General features: G+C 44.6%; 1 protein-coding gene across 1 annotated transcript in view; it reads left to right on the plus strand.

Annotated features, from left to right (window-relative positions):
- The window catches only part of LRRC31 (leucine rich repeat containing 31), a 52,140-nt gene that overhangs the window by 13,516 nt on the left and 18,618 nt on the right, over positions 1–20,006 (plus strand). The window contains exons 2-5 of the mRNA XM_077290582.1: positions 732–980; positions 5,910–6,047; positions 8,867–9,034; positions 14,673–14,840. Of these exons, the coding sequence (XP_077146697.1) occupies positions 732–980; positions 5,910–6,047; positions 8,867–9,034; positions 14,673–14,840 (723 nt within the window). The remainder of the gene's footprint in view (positions 1–731; positions 981–5,909; positions 6,048–8,866; positions 9,035–14,672; positions 14,841–20,006) is intronic.

Genomic DNA, 20,006 nt, shown 5'->3' on the forward strand with positions numbered 1-20,006 from the left:
ACCGGGGGAGCCCAGAATCCAATTTCACAACAAGCTGCCTGCCATGCAGTTAGTGTTTCACTTAGTGGACAGACTGAGAAAGGGACTTGAGGAGAACTAAAAGCACCAAGCACCCACAGAACAGCGCAGTAGGAAGGCCTCCAACCCCACCTGGCTAGGGGGACTCTGAATTGCTTCCAGGCTGCCCAGATCTCCATCACCAGCTGTGACTTGTGCCCTGGACTGCACCTTCAACCTGAGATTAAAGGTAAAGAAATTGCAACCCTTGTGTCCTCTAGTTATTCCCGCACCCTCAGTCCTGGACTCTCAGTCCTGCACCCCAACGTCCACCAGTCCCTTACAGAACTGCACCGGTAGATCTGGGGCCCCGCTCCACCTGTGGGGAGCAGAACCATCCCAGCTGCATCACCATCGGCCCCAGCGGTCTCCTTAAGCAGTGTCGGCCATTTATAGCCGAACACCACAGGTGCCATCACTAACAATCCCCCTTTCCCTATACAAACTTTATTCCCATTTCCACCACCATCCATTCCCCATCCCTTTAATTGCGCGCCAAGTGTAACAGACCGGGTCACTGCTGCCGTGACCATCCCTTTAAGAGCAGTGGGACCCGGTTCCGAGTACCCCACGGCCCTAGCGCGTGTTGCATATACAGTATATATATATATAATGCTAATATATTTTGCATTGCTGCACACAAAATACAGTTATTTTTTTTTACATTTAACAAGGATCCGAGAAAAAGGAGGGAGAAGCACAAAAAAAGTCTCCATTTGATCTGATATTTAGTCAGATACAAAAGAAAAAATCAGATAAAGGAAAGAGTGACATATTCCAAGTAAAGAGATTCTTCAAGGTTTTCGATAAAGAGGCTACAAAGACAACAAATCCAAAAGACGATCAAGGCTCTGATGAAAAATCTGTACCTGGGGATCATGTGGACTATAAAAAGGGAAATGAAGAAACCAGTCATATAAAAGGTCAGTAATCTACTATCTCCTTGTATTCCATGTTTTGGATTTCAAACACGCACTACAGGTGAGTTTATGCGAGACTGTAAGACTAATATATACAGCAACGAAAAACTCGTGTGAACTTAACCTTAAGGGTATGTGCACACTTTGTGGATTTGGCTGCGGATCCGCAGCGGACTTGACGCTGCGGATTCGCAGCAGTTTTCCATGCGGTGTCCAGTACCATGTAAACCTATGGAAAACCAAATCTGCAGTGCCCATGCTGCGGAAAATACCACGCGGAAACGCTGCGGTTTATTTAAATTAAATAAACCGCAGCATATCAATTCTTTGTGCAGAATCCGCAGAGTTTTACACCTGCTCCATAATTGGAATCCGCAGGTGTGAAAACCACACAAAAACTGCGGTAAATCCGCTGTACTTCCGCAGGTAATTTTTCAGATTCCGCACACGAATCCGCAACATGTGCACATACCCTTAAGGGATGAAGGATTATCATATGTCTAATTGTTTCTCATCTCCATAACCCTGGTAGTTTGCAAATGGAAAATCTTCTAATCTTGTTTTATAGATAAATATAGTGCTAGTTCTCCTGGCCAGCAAGTGACTGCAGATGCAGACATTCCTGTTAATCTATTACCTATGAACCACAGGCAGAATGAATCAGGCAGAGGCTGTGTATTTGCAGCCTTGTATGCTTTACTTTGAATCGTTGCGGCATTTCAGAGAAAAAAACTTTGAAGAGTCGGCTGAGTACTGACAGGCTTTCCTACAGAAACACACACAATTAGAGACTTGTCTGTCTAGGGGAGTGGGGCAGGCTGAAGGCACCGGGAACCAGCCTTGGACTAGTAACCACACACATAGTTCCCGGACGGCTTTTCAACGTGTGTCTCCACCTAAAGGCTACAATATCTCAAAGTAAAACATGCATAGCTGCATTGTAGAATCACGCTGCTCTTGGTTCAAGCAGCATGAATAAATTGACAGGTTCTTTAAATAGCTGAAACTACCAGAGACTTAGGCCCGAGTCATCAAGAGCTGCGTTTTTCACTCTGTTCTTGATGAAGGGATGCGATGTAGTATGAGGTGCAGGATTCATTAGGAGGTGCACACTTCTTAATCAATCAAGTCGAAGCGCTAAGTGGCAGGCGCCTACGTGTGCACTTTGTCACAAATCTTACTCGAGACGGTGAATGGTGTAAGTGTGATGCAACAGCAAGGCAGTTGCACGCAACCTCCCCCAGGGGGCGCAGGTAAGGGGGACAAAGTAGCACTCACCGTGTAGCACCACAATGCAAGGCATTACTAGGAGGTGGCAGAGTAGTCAGAAAGGCCGGTCCGCAACAAGCAGGAGACGAGGTACCAGAAGTAACAGCAGAGCACGTAGTCAGAGACAAGTCAGAAGTCAGAGCCAAACAGGAGCGTGGTATCCAAAACATGAGACTTAAGACAAAGTCGGGGTACAAGCCAGAGAGTCAAAAGCCGGTCGGGAACGTGGTACAGAGACGGAACACAAGAAGTAGAGTCAGAGTCATAAACTGTAGGGAACGGGTCTAATACAAATAAGGGAAGTCAGAGGCAGAAGGAACACCAGGGTGTACGGTTCAGCTCCTCTAGCCAGGAAGCATGAATTATCACTGACGCTGGCCAGCAGACTACAGAGGACTTAAAAAGCCCAGCCAGGTCCAAAACGAGGCTGAGGGGATTAATTCCCGCATAACCAATCCAGAGAGGGAAAAGCAGAAAACAAACTCCGAGCTGGATCATGACAATAAGATTTCTGACATAAGGAACACCACCGTTGTCGTGAATTTGACAAGCAAGGTTCATCACACTCTGTCACACCCCAGCTCTGCCCACTTTGTCGCAGCTAGGAGAAACTCTGTGTTACACAAACAATTTGCAACTTTTCAAAGCGATTTAATTTTGGCATAATCGCTTTGATTAATTGGGGCCAAAGGTTGAAGATATGGTGGAAAAATATGGGCCCATCATTTAACGGCTAATAATTTTGGAATAATCTATTCACTATTCTAAAACGTAGGAAATAAATCAAAATTAGAAAGTTTCACCCAACGTATTATTACTAGTGATGAGCGAGTGTGCTCGTTACTCAAGATTTCCGAGCATGCTCGGGTGTTCTCCGAGTATTTTGGGCGTGCTCGGAGATTATGTTTGAGTTGCCACAGCTGAATGATTTGCGGCTGCTAGACAGCTTGAATACGTGTGGGGATTGGCTAACAAACAGGCAACTGTCACATGTATTCAGGCTGTCTAGCAGCCGCAAATCATTCAGCTGCGGCGACTCGAGCATAATCTCCAAGCACGCCCAAGATACTTGGAGAACACCCGAGCATGCTCGGAAATCCCGAGTAACGAGCACACTCACTCATTACTAGTTATTACAGTTAAGTTTTACCCAATATATTAATCTAATATATAAAGCTGAATGTGTGTATGTGTGTGTGTGTGTGTGTGTGTGTGTGTGTGTGTGTGTGTGTGTGTGTGTGTGTGTGTGTGTGTGTGTGTGTGTGTGTGTGTGTGTGTATGTCCGGGATTGGCATCTGAACCGTCGAAGCTACAGCCACAAAATTTTGCACAGTCACACGTCTGGACCCCGAGAGCATCATAGGCTATGTTGTGAGGTGAAATTTTAACCCCGCACTTTCCAATTCACCAAACAATTTTGCCCCTATCTACATAATGGGGAAAAAATTAAAGGAAAAGTGTTGGAGGCAAATTAACAGCTGCCAGATGTGAACAAGGGGGACTTAAAGAATGAGAGTGATGGCGCCAAAGAGTATATACTGTACAGTTGCTAAGGTGGGGCCCCAACATGGGATAATCACCACACCACCACGGGGATATGAACACACACACAAAATGCGCCACACACTACCACGTGCTCGAACACATATACCACCCTCAGCGCACATTTCACCACACATACACCAACCTCGCCACATAAAAGTCGAAACACAAAAGTCGCCGCTCAAAACTCGCCACGCGCAAAACTCTCCACATGAAAAACTCGCCACACGTGCAAAGCTCACCTCATGGAAAACTCGCCACACGCAAAACTTGCACACGCGGAAAAATTGCCACATGCACAAAAGTTGCAACACATGCAAAAGTTGCCTCACACAAAACTTGCACATACTCAAAAGGCACCACACATAAAACTCGCCACGCGCAAAACTCGTCATGCGCAAAACTTGCTGCACACAACTTGCTACACTAACCTGTCACATGCAACTCGACACACAAAAAGTTGCTACACGCATGTCGCCACACAAAACTCATCTCACAAAAGTCGCTACATGCATGTCGCCACACGCAACTCAACACACACAACTTGACACACGAAACTCGCCCTAAAACACACACAAGTCTGGTATTATCCTTCAAAAATAAAAATCTGTTTAATAAGCAGACAAACTACAAGAGCAACAAATGTACCATAAAGGAATCCGGCAGCTGTCAGTCACATGACCTGTCTATTATGTGTATGTGTGAGCTAATATATACTGCCAGGGGGTGGGCTTACTGTTGGCTGGGGATTTATCAGGCTGCCAATTTAGCTTACAATTACTGAGGTAAAAATACTGACCAAATAACGTGTGAACGAGGTCTAATACAGGAGGAGATGACATACAGATATATACTATATACAGGAGGAGATGACACACAGGTATATACTATTTACAGGGGAGATGACACACAGGTATATACTATATACAGGAGGAGATGACACACAGATATATACTATGTACAGGAGAGATGACACACAGGTATATACTATATAGAGGAGGAGATGACATACAGGTATATACTATATACAGAAGGAGATGACACACAGGTATATACTATATACAGGAGCAGATTACCTACAGATATATAGTATATACAGGAGGAGATGACATACAGGTATATGCTATGTATAGGAGGAGATGACATACAGGTATATACTATATACAGGAGGAGATGACACACAGGTATATACTATATACAGGAGGAGATTACATACAGGTATATACTATATATAGGAGGAGATGACATACAGGTATATACTATATACAGGGGACATGACACACAGCAGGTATATACTATATACAGGGGAGATGACATACAGGTATATACTATATACAGGAGATGACAAACATGTGTATACTGAGGTGAAAATGAGAGGTGTGAGGTGAAAATGAAAAGGTGTGAGTGCAAAATGAGAGGAGTGAGGGAAAATAGTGGAGTGATCGGAAAATGACAGATGTGAGGTCGAAATGACAAGTGTTAGGGGGGAATGAGAGGAGTGAGGGGGAAAATAAGAGGAGTGAGGGGGAAAATGAGAGGTGTGAGGGAGAAAATGAGAGATGTGAGGGGGAAAATGAAAGATGTGATGGGGAAAATGAGAGGCGTGATGGGGAAAATAAGAGAAGTGAGGTGCTATAACTAACCACAGATATTTACTATGCCCAGGCAACGCCGGGCTCTTCACCTAGTATATTATATATTTACCAGTGTCACTGATTATACCAGCCTAATCCGCTTATTGGGGTAGGCTGGTATAATACAGAATCCTGTAAAACTACTACAGTTGCTGGATTAGTAGGAAATTGAACATTAAATGGTTTAAGCCAAGATATTAGAGCCACTTTCTCAGGATCAGCAGGTGGATCAGTTGGACCTCCACTGACCAGCAAGTGGATAAATTGCTATCTTTGCACAAGGCACCTTTGCCATACTCCATTGAAGCAGGTAATTACTTAGAACTCATATGGTACCTGTACAGAACACCGTGTAGAGACAGACAGTTCAGAATGATTGCACCTCCGTAGTATTGATTTCTACTATGACTGCGTGCATGAAGCCTAGCTGTAGCGAGCAATGCAGCGGACAATGTATCATGGACTTACAATATTGTGCATTACACAGGAGAGGATGAGCTGGATTCAGAAATATCCGGATGGTTGAAGGTACAGCAGTTTATGGAGAAGTTTGGTAAAAAAGCTGAATATCAGTTTATAAACCTGAATAATTGTGGTCTGACAGCTACTGGCATACAAGAACTTGGCAAGTATAACAACTTACTGCATTAGTGATCTAAAATGTCAGCAAATTCTCCTGTATTATATTTAATCTTATTTAGAAATACCGCATGCTCTTTTATATTACAAAGCATCACTTACATGGACTAAGGCTGCATTCACACACAGGTTTTAGAGGAGTTTAACAATTCAGGAAGCACTCCTTTTTTGTAGAGTTTTTGAAGGAGATTTTCTTTTTCTGAAGCATTTCCTTGAGCAGTTTTAGGGTACATACACATGGAGTCTTTCAAACACAGGCAAATCCCCCATGTTTTTCAAGAAGAAGATGCTCAGTTGAAAAAAATCAGTGTTTTTTTTCCAGAAGAGTCTATTATGTCTTTTTTTTTTCAGTCATTTCCTCAATGTTCTGACAGTTTTGATTTTTTTTTAGGGTTTCCACATGGTTTTAGTGATGTCTTCTTTGCTGGCATTTTCCAGTGTTTTGTCTCCAGTCCAGTGAATAATGAAGAAAGAGCTAGCATTTTTGAATGCTTTAGGGGTAGTAGTGATGAGCGAGTGTGCTCGTTACTCGAGATTTCCGAGCATGCTCGGGTGTTCTCCGAGTATTTTCGGCGTGCTCGTAGATTATGTTTTTGTCTCCACAGCTGCATGATTTGGGGCTGCTAGACAGCCTGAATACATGTGGGGATTCCCTAACAAGCAGGCAATCCCTGCATGTGTTCAGGTTGTCTAATAGCCATAAATTATGAAGCTGCAGGGACACAAAAATAATCTACGAGCATGCCCAAGATACTCGGAGAACACCCGAGCATGCTTGGAAATCTCAAGTAACGAGCTCACTCGCTCATCACTAATTAGGGGTCCTTTTACCTTAGTTTCTGAGCCATTCCTTGCCTAGGGCACCAAAATACCTTTTCCTGGACCTTCATTAATGTATGTCTGTTTGGTAGGGGCTATCTTTGGAAACTTTCTGCCGCACCCTAATGGTATTATAATGGTGCATATTCTTTTTTTAGCGCAAGGGCAAGTGAAGTACATAAAAATCAAGTATTATCAACTCACAGATACAGAGCAATCAGAGCAGATACTCGCAGATACAGAGCAATCAGCAGCATGTTTTTCTGTATGGTTTTTAGCCTACTGGCAGACTATATCGCTCCTTGTCAGCATTATGCTAACCCTGTCTAAGGGCATAGCCATATATTTGTAGGGAACCATAATATGGCTTCTATAGAGGTGCATAAGTCCTCTGTTGTGCCTTTATATGCTTCGAATTTCATACAAGGGCATACACAGTTTTTCTGTAGGATCCTGTATCAGGACCTATCATGCTCTATTGAAATCCATATGTCCATAGGTATTCTACCCTACAAGCATTGCTTCTCAGGGTAACTGCACATGCAGTTTTTTTTATAACATTGCTGATCTTTTAATGTTTATAAGGATGCAGTCAGATGGCCGTGTATATCGGACCGAGAACGGAACGCAGTGCACAGACAGGCCGGTGGCTCTCCCGACTCGAGTGTGACATCTTCATGTATTTCAATGCATCTGTCACTCTTGGGTCGGGAGAGCCACCGGCCAGTCCGTGCATTGTGTTCCAATATTGGTTCGATTTATACTGCCGTCTGACTGCGTGCTAAGTCTAATAACTCCATTTAATATTTTTGCACACCTGCATTACACATTTATCTATGAATGGCTTTTTTACCAGCCACATTTTGGATGCAGTCATCTTACATAGCTAGGATACTATGTTGCTCACAAATCTTGAGTAACTTTTTAAGACTTCACGTATTTGGTACAAAATTCAAGCTATATTCCATTGCAGGTATTATTCCGAGCAATAAAAGAAAGAAACTAAACTACATTATTTTCAATATAAATGTAAAAATATTATCATCAAAAGGATTGTTTTTTTACAAATCCATAGCTTCTCAATAGGATGTGTCAAAAACATCTGATCAGTAAGGATCTAACCTATCACATGCCATAAATGTATCTAAGAGGAAAGCATCTTTATTAGTGGTGAGCGAGCGTGCGTGGATAAGGTGTTATCCGAGCATGTTCGGGTCCTATCCGAGTATCTTTGGGGGCGCTCGAATACTATGTTTGAGTCCCTGCGGCTGCATGTCTCATGGCTGTTCGACAGCTGCAACACATGCATGAATAACTTATTTGTTAGGCAATCCCTGCACGTGTTGCGGCTGTTGAACATCCGTGAGACATGCAGCCGCGGGGACTCGGACATAGTGTTCGAGCAACCCGAAGATACTCTATTAACACACGAGCATACTCAGATAACACCTTATCCACACCCGCTCGCTCATCACCAATCTTTATGCTTTTTTTTACTTTTTTTACTTGAAAAAAATTGCTGTGATTTTCATATACCTTTTACAGGGGGGTTTTAAGCAAATATAGCCTTTTTATGCAGTTTTCTCCTAAATAAAAGCGTACAGGAAAATACATATATTAGCTTGCATAATTAGCGCATAATGCACCAAAAGTTTGAGAGATGGCACAAAAAGATGGCATTTTTTATAGAGCGTTCATAGCTTCTTTTTGACTTATGTACATCCAACATTTGGCTGCTGTGTCCAAGAGAAGAAGGAGCGATTGATTCAACCTGTAAGAAATGCCAATAAGAAGGAAGGCGGCCTGAAGAAGAGATGCAGAGGAGCGATGATTCTAAATTTATCAGTATATCTTTCTCATGTACAGCACCATGGAAGTAATGGTGCTGTATAAATAAATAATAATAATAATAATCATAAGTAACTAAAGGACTATTTTCAATAGCAAATTAGCTCCTTATAACTGAATTCTTCTATTTTCCCTTAGGTTCATTGATGCCATTTATACCAGATGCTGAAGAAATTGACCTTTCTTGGAATGAGTTGGTTGGTGGATCTATGATGTTGTTGACCCCACACCTTGGTCACGTCAGTAGTTTAAGAATACTGAGCCTAAGTAACTGTGGTCTGACAGCCGATGATGCTGGTGCTTTGGGTATGGCTTTCTGGGATGGGCATGACCAACCAGGTTACAATTTAATGTTTGTGATCTTATGACTATGGCACGTTATGTTGCTACCACAGTTGAATCGTTTCACCATGTTTACTCGCTTTTGGATTTCATTCCGACGTCCCTGAATCACGAACATGGTCTATCCTTGATTTTCAGCAAAGTCTATTGTGATTTTCACATGTCAGTGTTTTTTTGCAGATCAAAAATACCCATCAAAGTCTATGGGTCCATGAAAATAACGGACGCACTCGGATGTCATCAATGTACAATCCAGGCGCTGTCCGTGGTTACATTGTAATGGATAGGAGAAGCTTTGCAATTTATACAGTATATTTTTTTTTCATACGTGAAAATCACTGATGAAACACTAGTGGTAAAAGTTGGTACAAACACTGATGAAACTTGGACACAAACCACTTATGAACGAAGGGGTGTGATTTTACATATGATAAAAATCATGGACGTCTGATTGAGGCCTTATGCATTTGCAGACAAAAGATCGCCATTGTAAAATGAAAAGTTACACAATTTTAGAGCATTCCTTTTGCATCAATTTATTCTGGTCTTCAATATCTCTGCTACCAGTCATCCAATAGGAATCTCCATACTGGACAAAAGTATGGTAATCTCTTTATGGTACCGTAACCTAAACTGTACCCGGGTGTCCATTTTCAGGACAGATTTTAATCCTTCAGAAACAAACTGTTAAAGAACAAAAAGAACAACTTTAGAAGCATTTTTTGAGTTAAATGCATGTATTTGGGGCTAAAGCCATCTTAGAAACCTGAATCTAACTAAAGTTTGAGAGCGCTCATCAGTAGAGATGAGTGACCCCATACTTAAAAATTCAGGGCTCGTACCGGAAAGTTAGTGTCCTGTGCTAAACTCCAAACACGGACTTCTCCGGGAAGTCTGTTGTATTGTTTGGAGTTTCGGAGGAAGTGAGAAAGCGAGAGCGCGAGAAAGAGAATTTTCCTGCTCAAAATTTTTGGGTCCCAATTGTTTTCAATGATACTTCCGGTACCCAAACTGAACTTTGGACTAAAGTTCAGGTCAGATACCAGAACCCAAATTTCGGCGGGTCTGCTCATCCCTAACAACATGCCTTTCTCAGTTGGGAGTGATGAAAACAGGTTCTCAGAATCTAAATGTAAACAAGAATCCTCCTTTTTACGACCAACAAGCAGAGATATTCAAAATGACGAGAAATTAAAATAAAATATATTATAAAAGTGCATAATTTATTATAAGGGCGCAGTCTTCGGACTCTCCTGACCCGAGCGTGATTGCATGTATTTCTATACAGGTGTCACGCTCGGGTCAGGAGAGCCGCCGGCCAGTCCGAGCTTTGCGAGGTGATCATCGTCTGTGTTACATGGCCGTCTGACAGCGCTCTAAAGGTGACCAAATAAATCTATGATCTGGCTCACATACTGTATGTGTATAAAACTCACCAAAAGAAAAATCTTCAATCCCATGAGCTCAGTTCTTGTTGGACATGGCAAACAAGAATTTCCATTAATATGTCTTTTATAATCTGTGCCGCTATTCCCTAGAGATTGCAAACCCTTCCAAGCACTTTTTGTGCTAGCCAGTCGTACGTGGCTATGCCAGCTGGACTAGCTCCACAAAAACCCTGGACAAACCGTTGTGTGCTTCCATTGTAAAATAATAATGATAATAATTACATCACTTCCTTATAAGAAAACAGAGACTGGAGGCAGAGACTTTATTACGTGCTCTCCATATGCACATGTTTACATTCAAGGTGTGGGAGACGCATCATTTTCATTACTCAGAATAATCAACATGTTCCAATCACCTCCCTAAAAATAAACATATGAATGGATTACTCGGAGCTGCTTTCTGCTTGTCAGTTTACTTTGGCTTGAGATATTTTGTATTTTGAGTAGCAGGTTATTAAAAATATATTAAATACGAGCTAGGCTATGTTCACACGACCATATTTTTGGAATAGGGAAAAAGTCTGTGGAAAAAAATGGACAGCACTCGTACAAATATTATTCAAAAGACCTATTCAGATGACTGTCTTTTTTACACGGACTGAATGTCCAGGTGAAAAAAATTGCAGCGTGCGCTAGTCAGATTTTAAATAAAATGTATAAGCATATGGACTACAATGTAGAAAACCTCAGAAAAATGTCTGCATGCCTCTCATATGAAAAGTGGCATAGTAAGATTTATTATTAATTTGTACAACCACAATCCAAAGGGTAGGTTCACATGACCAATTTTTCCGCATACATGAAAAACAAAGTGGGATCAGTTTTACTTGGATGTAGAGCAAAAAAAAATTTCTCCAACTTGTCCTTTCTGTCAATCCATGAAAATCAGACGCCACTTGGATGTCATCCGACTGCGGTTTGATTTTTTCAACTGACCCACTTGGATCAAAATCAGACATGTCTCTGATTTTTACCGAGAAGCATTCGGTTCGAGGAAATAATCGGTCATGTGCACAGCCCGCTAGAATGTAATAGGTACAAGTGCTATCTGTGAAAACCAGGACTTTTACGAGAAAATCGAACAAGTGCACGAGCACTTACAGTAATTTTTTTAAATATTTTTTATGTATCATGGACAAGTTCTGCTTTTGCACTGATCCTTGGTTTACATATCATTCATCATAGCAATTGATTTTATCATACGTTAAACACACAATGTTATTCTACAGGTGCATCTCAGAAAATTAGAATATCATCAAAAGTTAATTTATTTCAGTTCTTCAATGCAAAAAGTGAAACTCATATTAGATAGAGTTTCACATTACAGAGTGATCTATTTCAAGTGTTTATTTCTGTTAATGTTGATGATTATGGCTTACAGCCAATGAAAACGGAAAAGTCATTATCTCAGTAAATTAGAATACTTTATAACCTGAGCTTGAAAAAATGATTTTAACATCTGAAATGATGGCCTACTGAAATGTATGTTCAGTAAATGTACTCAATACTTGGTTGGGGCTCCTTTTGCATCAATTACTGCATCAATGCAGTGTGGCATGAAGGCAATCAGTCTATAGGGCTGCTGAGGTGTTATGGAAGCCCAGGTTGCTTTGATAACAGCCTTCAGCTCGTCTGCATTGTTGGGTCTGGTGTCTCTAATCTTCCTCTTGACAATACCCCATAGATTCTCTATGGGATTAAGGTCAGACAAGTTTTCTGGCCAATCAAGCACAGTGATACTGTTGTTTTTAAACCAGGTTTTGGTACTTTTGGCAGTGTAGACAGGTGCCAAGTCCTGCTGGAGAATGAAATTTCCATCTCCAAAAAGCTTGTCGGCAGAGGGAATCATGAAGTGCTCCAAAATTTCCTGGTAGATGGCTGCGCTGACTTTGGTCTTGATAAAACACAGTGGACCTACACCAGCAGATGAAATGGCTCCCCAAACCATCACTGATTGTGGAAACTTCACACTAACATAGTAACATAGTAACATAGACCTCAAGCAGCTTGGATTGTGTGCCTCTCCACTCTTCCTCCAGACACTGGGACCTTGATTTGATGAAATGCAAAATTTACTTTCATCTGAGAACAACACCTGGAGTCTGGAGGAAAATTTTAGAGCACTTCATGCTTCCCTCTGCCGACAAGCTTTTTGGAGGTGGAAATATAATTCTCCAGCAGGACTTGGCACCTGTCCACACTGCCACAGGTACCAATACCTGGTTTAAAATCAACAGTATCACTGTGTTTGATTGGCCAGAAAACTCGCCTGACCTTAACCCCACATAGAAATGATGGGGTATTGTCAAGAGGAAGATGAGAGACATCAGTCCCAACAATGCAGACGAGCTAAAGGCTGCTGTCAAAGCAACTTGGGCTTCCATAACACTTCAGCAGTGCCACAGACTGATCACCTCCATGCCACGCCGCATTGACTGGAAAAATGGACTGTGTGTGTGCCTGCTGAACATGCAGCTAACACGTGTTTAGGCCATACTCCTTGCAAAGGAGGGAGGGGAAGGACCCCTCCAGGGACTGGAGACCTAATGAACAGATCAAAATGAGCAGAAATGCACTTGAGGTGCTATCTGGAGAACTGTAGTAAGGCACCTATTTTAGGGTTGTTAAACGAAAACGGACTCTTGTTCGAGACCAAAAGACTTGTTGCAGCTGCGGCGGGTGATCTCCGGCACCCTCTGCTGAGCTGAAAGACTTCATATCTTGTTTCATTGTTTACCTCCCTGTGTGGAATATTTCCCTAAATATATTACAATTGTATTCTTTTTTCTAGCATCATATGGTCAGGTATGACCATTCTTAAAGGAGGGGGGAGTGTAAGGGGCTACAGAGACTGATTTGTACCCCCACCATTCCTGATTTCGTCCCTGTAAAGCTGCTATACTTGATAATGTAATGTATATTATAATAAAGCTGTATAGTGCAATGTATACATACAGTATGTATATTGTATTGTATAGATAGGGAAAGGGTAGTGATAGGAATAGCCCACTAGAGGGGGGCATTGTAGGACAGCAATAGGAATAGGCCCTTAGTATATGAATTAGTTAAGATAGGAGGGGTCAGCTGGGATAAGATAGTAAGCTTCCTGGGTTTTAGTCAGTAGGGCCTCAAAGCCCAGACAGAGCAGTTGAGCCCCATAATGTTACATTCAAATAAAGGAGCCCAGCCTGTCCAGAGTCCAGTAGTAACATTTGCCAGAGAAACCAAGGAATACAGGGCAGCTTTGTCAGGATGCCGGTCAGCTACTTAGGAAGACGCCTGCGTGTCTGGTGCGAAACAGACCAGGAACTCCTACAGTTAGTCAGACTGGTCAGACAGAGTGCTGCGGTACCGGGGACAGTGGTGAGACCCAGCAATATTCCTGAAGAAGTGAGAGACAGCACAGTGACAGAAAATGCTGTGTCTTGTGAAGTATTTTGCGCTGTACATAAATGTGAACTGGATGGGCAGAGAATGTAAAAATGTTTATTTTAAGCTGCAAGTTGACTCTTTTTCTATTTGTGTGGAACCCCAAGGAAGAAACCCACAATGAACCAAAGAGGATCCAGACTGATGGGAAAGCGGGCAAAAAGGTAAGCTACCCCTGAGACATTGTGTGTATGTGACGGAGGGCCAAGATGCGCTGAAGCAGCCACCATTGAAATCCACGACTACAGCCCTGGCCCCTCTCAAAAGTGTATTTACTGAACATACATTTCAAAACACCAACATTTCGGATGTTAAATTGTATCATTTTTGTAAGCTGGTGTTATAAAGTATTCTAACTTACTGAGATAATGACTTTTGGGTTTTCATTGGCTGTAAGCCATAATCATCAACATTAACAGAAATTAACTACTTGAAATACACCACTCTATTTGTAATAACTATATAATATATGAGTTTCACTTTTTGTATTGAAGAACTGAAATAAAATAACTTTTTTATGATATTCTAATTTTGTGAGATGCCCCTGTATGTGTAAGCTGTTTCTGCTGCTGCCTACTGCCCGCAGTGACTACAGAAGGGATGTAGATAGCAGACATGTATAACATAATGTTCTCAGGTAACAAGATGAAAGCAATGTCTGATGTCAGGAAGAATATGACGTATTTCATACATGTGTTGTTCCACTAGTTTTCTCTTCCACACAGGGGAAGCACTTGAGCATATTCCTAATCTACAAGTATTGGATTTATCATGGAACAATGGTCTCGGAGGAGCCTTATCTAGACTCACACAGCACTTTACAAGCAACTGTGAATTAAAGTCATTGAATTTAACAGAGTGCAGCCTAAAAGCCGAGGACGGTGATTCATTAGGTAAAAACATTTACATCTATCATTGCTTGAAGACAGAGGAGCATCTAGTAGGGGAACAGTAGGAGAAGGTGGTGTGGCTACTCTGAGTCCACTCCCATCTCACATGGAGAAGTACAAGTCAATTTAAAAAAGTTGGGACATTGTGTCAAATGTAAAGAAAACATGAATGCAATGATTTGGAAATCTCTTATCATCATATTTTATTCACAACAGAACATAGATCACAGATTAGAAGGTGAATGTTATACATTTTTCCATTTCATTTGTAAAAAATAACTAGTTTAGGAATTGATGGCAGCAACACATCTCAAAAAAGATGGGACAGGGTTAACAAATGGCTGGAAAAATAAGTTGTACTAATGAAAAAAAAAGAGCATGTTAGAGGCAGAGTCTCTCAGAAGAAAAGATGGTCAGGCAACATACCAGCCACAAACAATTGCTTTTCCAGAGATCAGGGGAAGATGAGATATGTTATAGCATATCACTGACAAAATGTTTGTGGAGCGCCCCCACGTCAAGGGCAATGGGGTACCCGGTAGCGGGCCCTTCGGTTTGGGGGATGTCAAGGTGGCCTGACCCGGTCCGTGGCCCTTTTGAGGGGCATCCAATTAAAGGTGGAGTTTGTCTAGTGTTCGTGACGCCACCTGTGGTATTCGGTCAGGGTGACCGACGCTGCTAGGGGTCCACTGGGGTGATGGAGTGGCAGCTAGATGGTATACCTTCCCACAGGTGAAGTATATCCCCAGGGCTTCCCAGATGTGTAGGTGGTGATGGTGGACGATGTAAGGCGCAGTGAATAACGAGGACACAAAAGGGGTGCAGTCTCTTTACCTTTACTGAAGGCTTCAGCATCCACAGTCCAGAGCACTGATCACAGGGCAGGCTGAGTCCAGCCGGTCCGAAGGCACATCCAGAGTTCCCTTATCCAGGTGGAAATCAGTAGCCTTCCTACTAGCGCCTGTGTGTTGTAGTACCTCCCTGCTGAGCACCACGGGATAGTCCTCACAACGTTCGTGGAAGTTTCTGATGTTCTCTCTCTCTCTGTCCCCCAGATGGTATGGATAGGACAACCCGTATGACTGGGATAGCCTGGGGCTTGTTTGTAGGGACCCTAGAGATACCCCGACCCCCACAATTTGGCACCGTGTCTTCTTAGGTATTAAGGTCGGGCAACCAACTTGGAATTGACTGTCCTGCCGGTCTCTGAAGTAATGCGTAGAGTCAGTTACTCCCTCGGTGTTCCGGCCACCAGCTACGTGCAGCGCCCCAGAGTCCTGGTCGTTGCAGTACTGATGCTCTGCCGCTAAGGGGGGCTATGGTACGTCTGATGGCACTGAAGGAGTTCACCTGACCAGGTATCACAGACACCAATACACTTCACAGTCTGGCCTCCAGGGGGAGCTAAGGGTACTATGTATTAGGCCACTCCTCACAATCTGGTAAAACTGGGGGTTGGATAGGAAGTTAGACAGAAGCTGACTGGGAATCGAACAGGCAACACCCTGTGGCAGAGGGTGTTGCGGGGAGAGACTCAGGGGGGTCCCTGTCAGGGGTGGGATCCTGGCAGAGACCTAGCAAACAGAGAGAACGTTACGGGACCACGCCTGCACTAGATAGCGGCGGTGCCCTAAGAAAGGACAAGAAGCGAGGTATATTGTGCTGAGTGAGAAACGAGATCAACGCAACAAGGAGAAATACCAGTAGGAGTCGTGTTGTAAGACGAGGCAACATCCTACTGAGGCGCGTAGCCGGTGGCCGGAACGCCGAGGAAGTACTAGGCTCCAAGCAATACTTCAAACCTACGGCAGGACAGTCAGCTATAGGCGGGCTGTCTCACACAAATCACCTATGAAGACACAGGGGGCAACAATAGGAGAAGGGCGACACTAGGGTCCAGGAAGAGCTCCGAGCCTACCCGTCATACGGGTGCGTCCTAGCCATATCATCTGGGGGACGAAGAAGAACATCAGAATCGAGTTGTGAGGGAACACTAGAAACAGACACAACAGTTGTGGGGACTATCCCGTGAGCACAGGAGGGGAGGACCGCAACACACAAGCGCTAGAAGGTAGGCACAGATTTCCACCTGCAAAGGGAACTCTGGAGGTGCCATCGGACCGGCCGGACTTGCGCAGCCTGGTTAACCGTATTCCGGACTGAGGATCCTGAAGCCTTCAGTAAAGAGGTAAAGAGACTGCAACCTGGTGTCCTCGTTATTTACTGTGACCAGCACTGCACCGCACTACCACCACCATCCACACCTTCCATTGGGCGCCCCTCAGCAGGGTCACGGACCGGGTCTAGCCACCGTGACAACCCCAGACCAGAGACCCAGAGGCCCGGTACCGGGTACCCCTCGGCCCTGCGGCAGTGGGGGCGCTACAACTTGGCGTCACGAACAGGATCTACTTAAGCCTGAAGAATCAGGTCATGTGTGCCTTGGAACTGTGCTTTATTATACTTGGACTGTGACTTATTGCAAAAACAAACTGTGGATTGCCATTTGCCGCCAAAACCAGCCGCCATTACAGCGCTGAGGAGAGCGCAGGAGGAGAAGAGGGGCGTGGAGTAGGCGTGGACCAGCTGAAGAGCGCGAAAGACAATGGCCGCCCAGTCTAAACATTTTTGCATCCTGAGGACGTGTCCGTCAGCAGCCGAGGTCCGCCTTCTCATCCTCTTTGGAGGGTGGAGACCATGGAGACGGGGCCACCCACGAAAGAGATCGCGGGAAGAAGACACTGGAGAGGAAGCAAAGATGGCGACGCCGGGAGTACCGTGTGGGGACGACCCGACCCAGCATGAGGCTGCACCCCCCGACACAGCCCCAGATGCGCCATCGTTGCAGGGACTGGCCCTTACGGAGTTACCGACGGGCAGACCCAACTGGCCGCCGTCCGAGGAGTGTGTGGCTGCAGCCGAGGCCCGGCAGATAGCACGCCGCCGGGAGGCCGACGCCCGTGTGACCGCTCGGCTGGGCCAGCCTACGGAAGTCCGCCTAACTCCGGTGTCCCCTGCTTCCTCCATCCCGGCCGCGGCAGAGTGCGAGCTACAGGCACAGGGCCTGAGGATCCTGCCGGAGGCAGAACATCTGCGGCGCCTGATGACGGCGTGGAGGAATAGACCCCAACCTGCGGTCCAGATTGACCTGATGGATGCTGAGGAGGTTCCCCCGTCACACTGGGGTGTGGTGGTGTTCTTCAACTCCCGGGAAGGACGGGGAGTTATACAAGAAATTGGAGAGCCACTGCAGGTCCGTGTGGATCGGGAAGAGGTGGAACCCTGCGGGGGAGGATACAGTCACGACCTGGAGCCCGGAGATGCGGTAACTTACACCCGGTGGAGGAAGGAGGTTGGCTGGATAGATCGGGGTGTCCAGCGGTGCGTCGCATTCCAGGCCGCTGCCGGGACGTCGGAGGACGAGCCTCCTGCAGGGAAGATGCCGGAACCTGCCCCTGCGGAACCCCAGGGAATCCAGGCCCACCGGGTAGCTACGGGTCGTGCTCACCCACGAGCGAGGAGGGTGTCTCGACGAGGAATCCTGTCGTTGCTGAATCCAGGACCGGTCCTTGTCACGCCACCACAACCCGTCTGCCAGGTGAGGCCCGGAAGGAGGCCGCCTCCTGTCCAGCCAGAAACTGAGTAAGCAAGAATGCTTCATCGAATGTAAATAGTTAACTGTGTGTCCTCTTGCTGCTACAACCCGATTAGGGTAACTCTTAAAGGGATCCCTTTGTTTACCCGGGATCCCTTCTTCTGCTTTTTGTTTTGTTTCCTGTTTTATCATTGTTGAAAGAACTGATGGATCATGAACACTGCATGATTACAAACTCCTTGTAAATAGTTTGCACCTTCTTAAGGGTGCTCTCTACTGGTTTTATAAAAGAAAGGACTCTTTGCGAAGAAACTGTTCCTGGAAGCAGTACTGGAGTCCTTGCTGCGTACGGACTTGCAGCTTGAGAAGTTGCACTACCTCATAGAGACTTGGTTCCTTCTTAAAGGGAACGTTCACCCATAGCACTTAAGGTATAATGATGCCTTAAGAGAAATAGTGATAATGCTTACATGTAAAGTTATATGTAGTCAGACAGTTGATAGTAAGAAATGTTTAATAATGTGTTAGAGAATGAAAACAGGAAGTGAACCCGTACGGGGTTAGTCGGTGAGTCCTCCTAGGAGCCATACCGAGATGGCTCAGTGATCTTGAACTGAGAGATGGATGATACGTTCTATACTGTGTATAGTAGCAGAAAGGCAGTAGGCCCGGGCGGAAAGGGGCGGTCCTGCAGCAGAACGAGAGGCAGTAGGCCTAGGGCAGATAGACAGGCGGTCCTGCAGATGTAAAGGTGGAACGTGAAGAAAAAGTTGATTAGCCTTATAATGTTTTATAAGAAGGTCTTTAGTGGATTCAGCGTGTACGTCCTTAAAGGCAATGTTAAATTATTGTTCAGAAATTTGCACTAAGTAGAATACCCGGTTGGGTAAGAAAAGTTATTTATAGTACGTTATTTAAAGTATTTAACCATGTTTGTAATGTTCAAGTGTCCTCACCTCCCATAAAGGGAAGCTCTGTTCAAATTTGCTTATTGTTATCGCATTTCAAAATTGTATGTCTTTTTGCTGACATGTATTGTTGTTTTCTTCCCAGTCCAGGAGTACTGGATTTAACCGGGGGGGAGTGCAGCGCCCCAGAGTCCTGGTCATTGCAGTACTGATGCTCTGCCGCTAAGGGGGGCTATGGTACGTCTGATGGCACTGAAGGAGTTCACCTGACCAGGTATCACAGACACCAATACACTTCACAGTCTGGCCTCCAGGGGGAGCTAAGGGTACTATGTATTAGGCCACTCCTCACAATCTGGTAAAACTGGGGGTTGGATAGGAAGTTAGACAGAAGCTGACTGGGAATCGAACAGGCAACACCCTGTGGCAGAGGGTGTTGCGGGGAGAGACTCAGGGGGGTCCCTGTCAGGGGTGGGATACTGGCAGAGACCTAGCTGTCATGATTCCCCAATGGCATGGGAACATCAGAAGCACAAAATAACAGACTAGCTCTCGGGTGATGGAAACTCAAGCTGACCGTGACCTAAATCTACCACACAACTAACAGTAGCCAGGGAGCATGCCTACGGCTGCCTAAATGCCACGCGCCAGCCGGAGAACTAACTA

This window comes from Ranitomeya variabilis, chromosome 2 (assembly GCF_051348905.1).
Source record: "Ranitomeya variabilis isolate aRanVar5 chromosome 2, aRanVar5.hap1, whole genome shotgun sequence".
Classification (NCBI taxonomy): Eukaryota; Metazoa; Chordata; class Amphibia; order Anura; family Dendrobatidae; genus Ranitomeya; species Ranitomeya variabilis.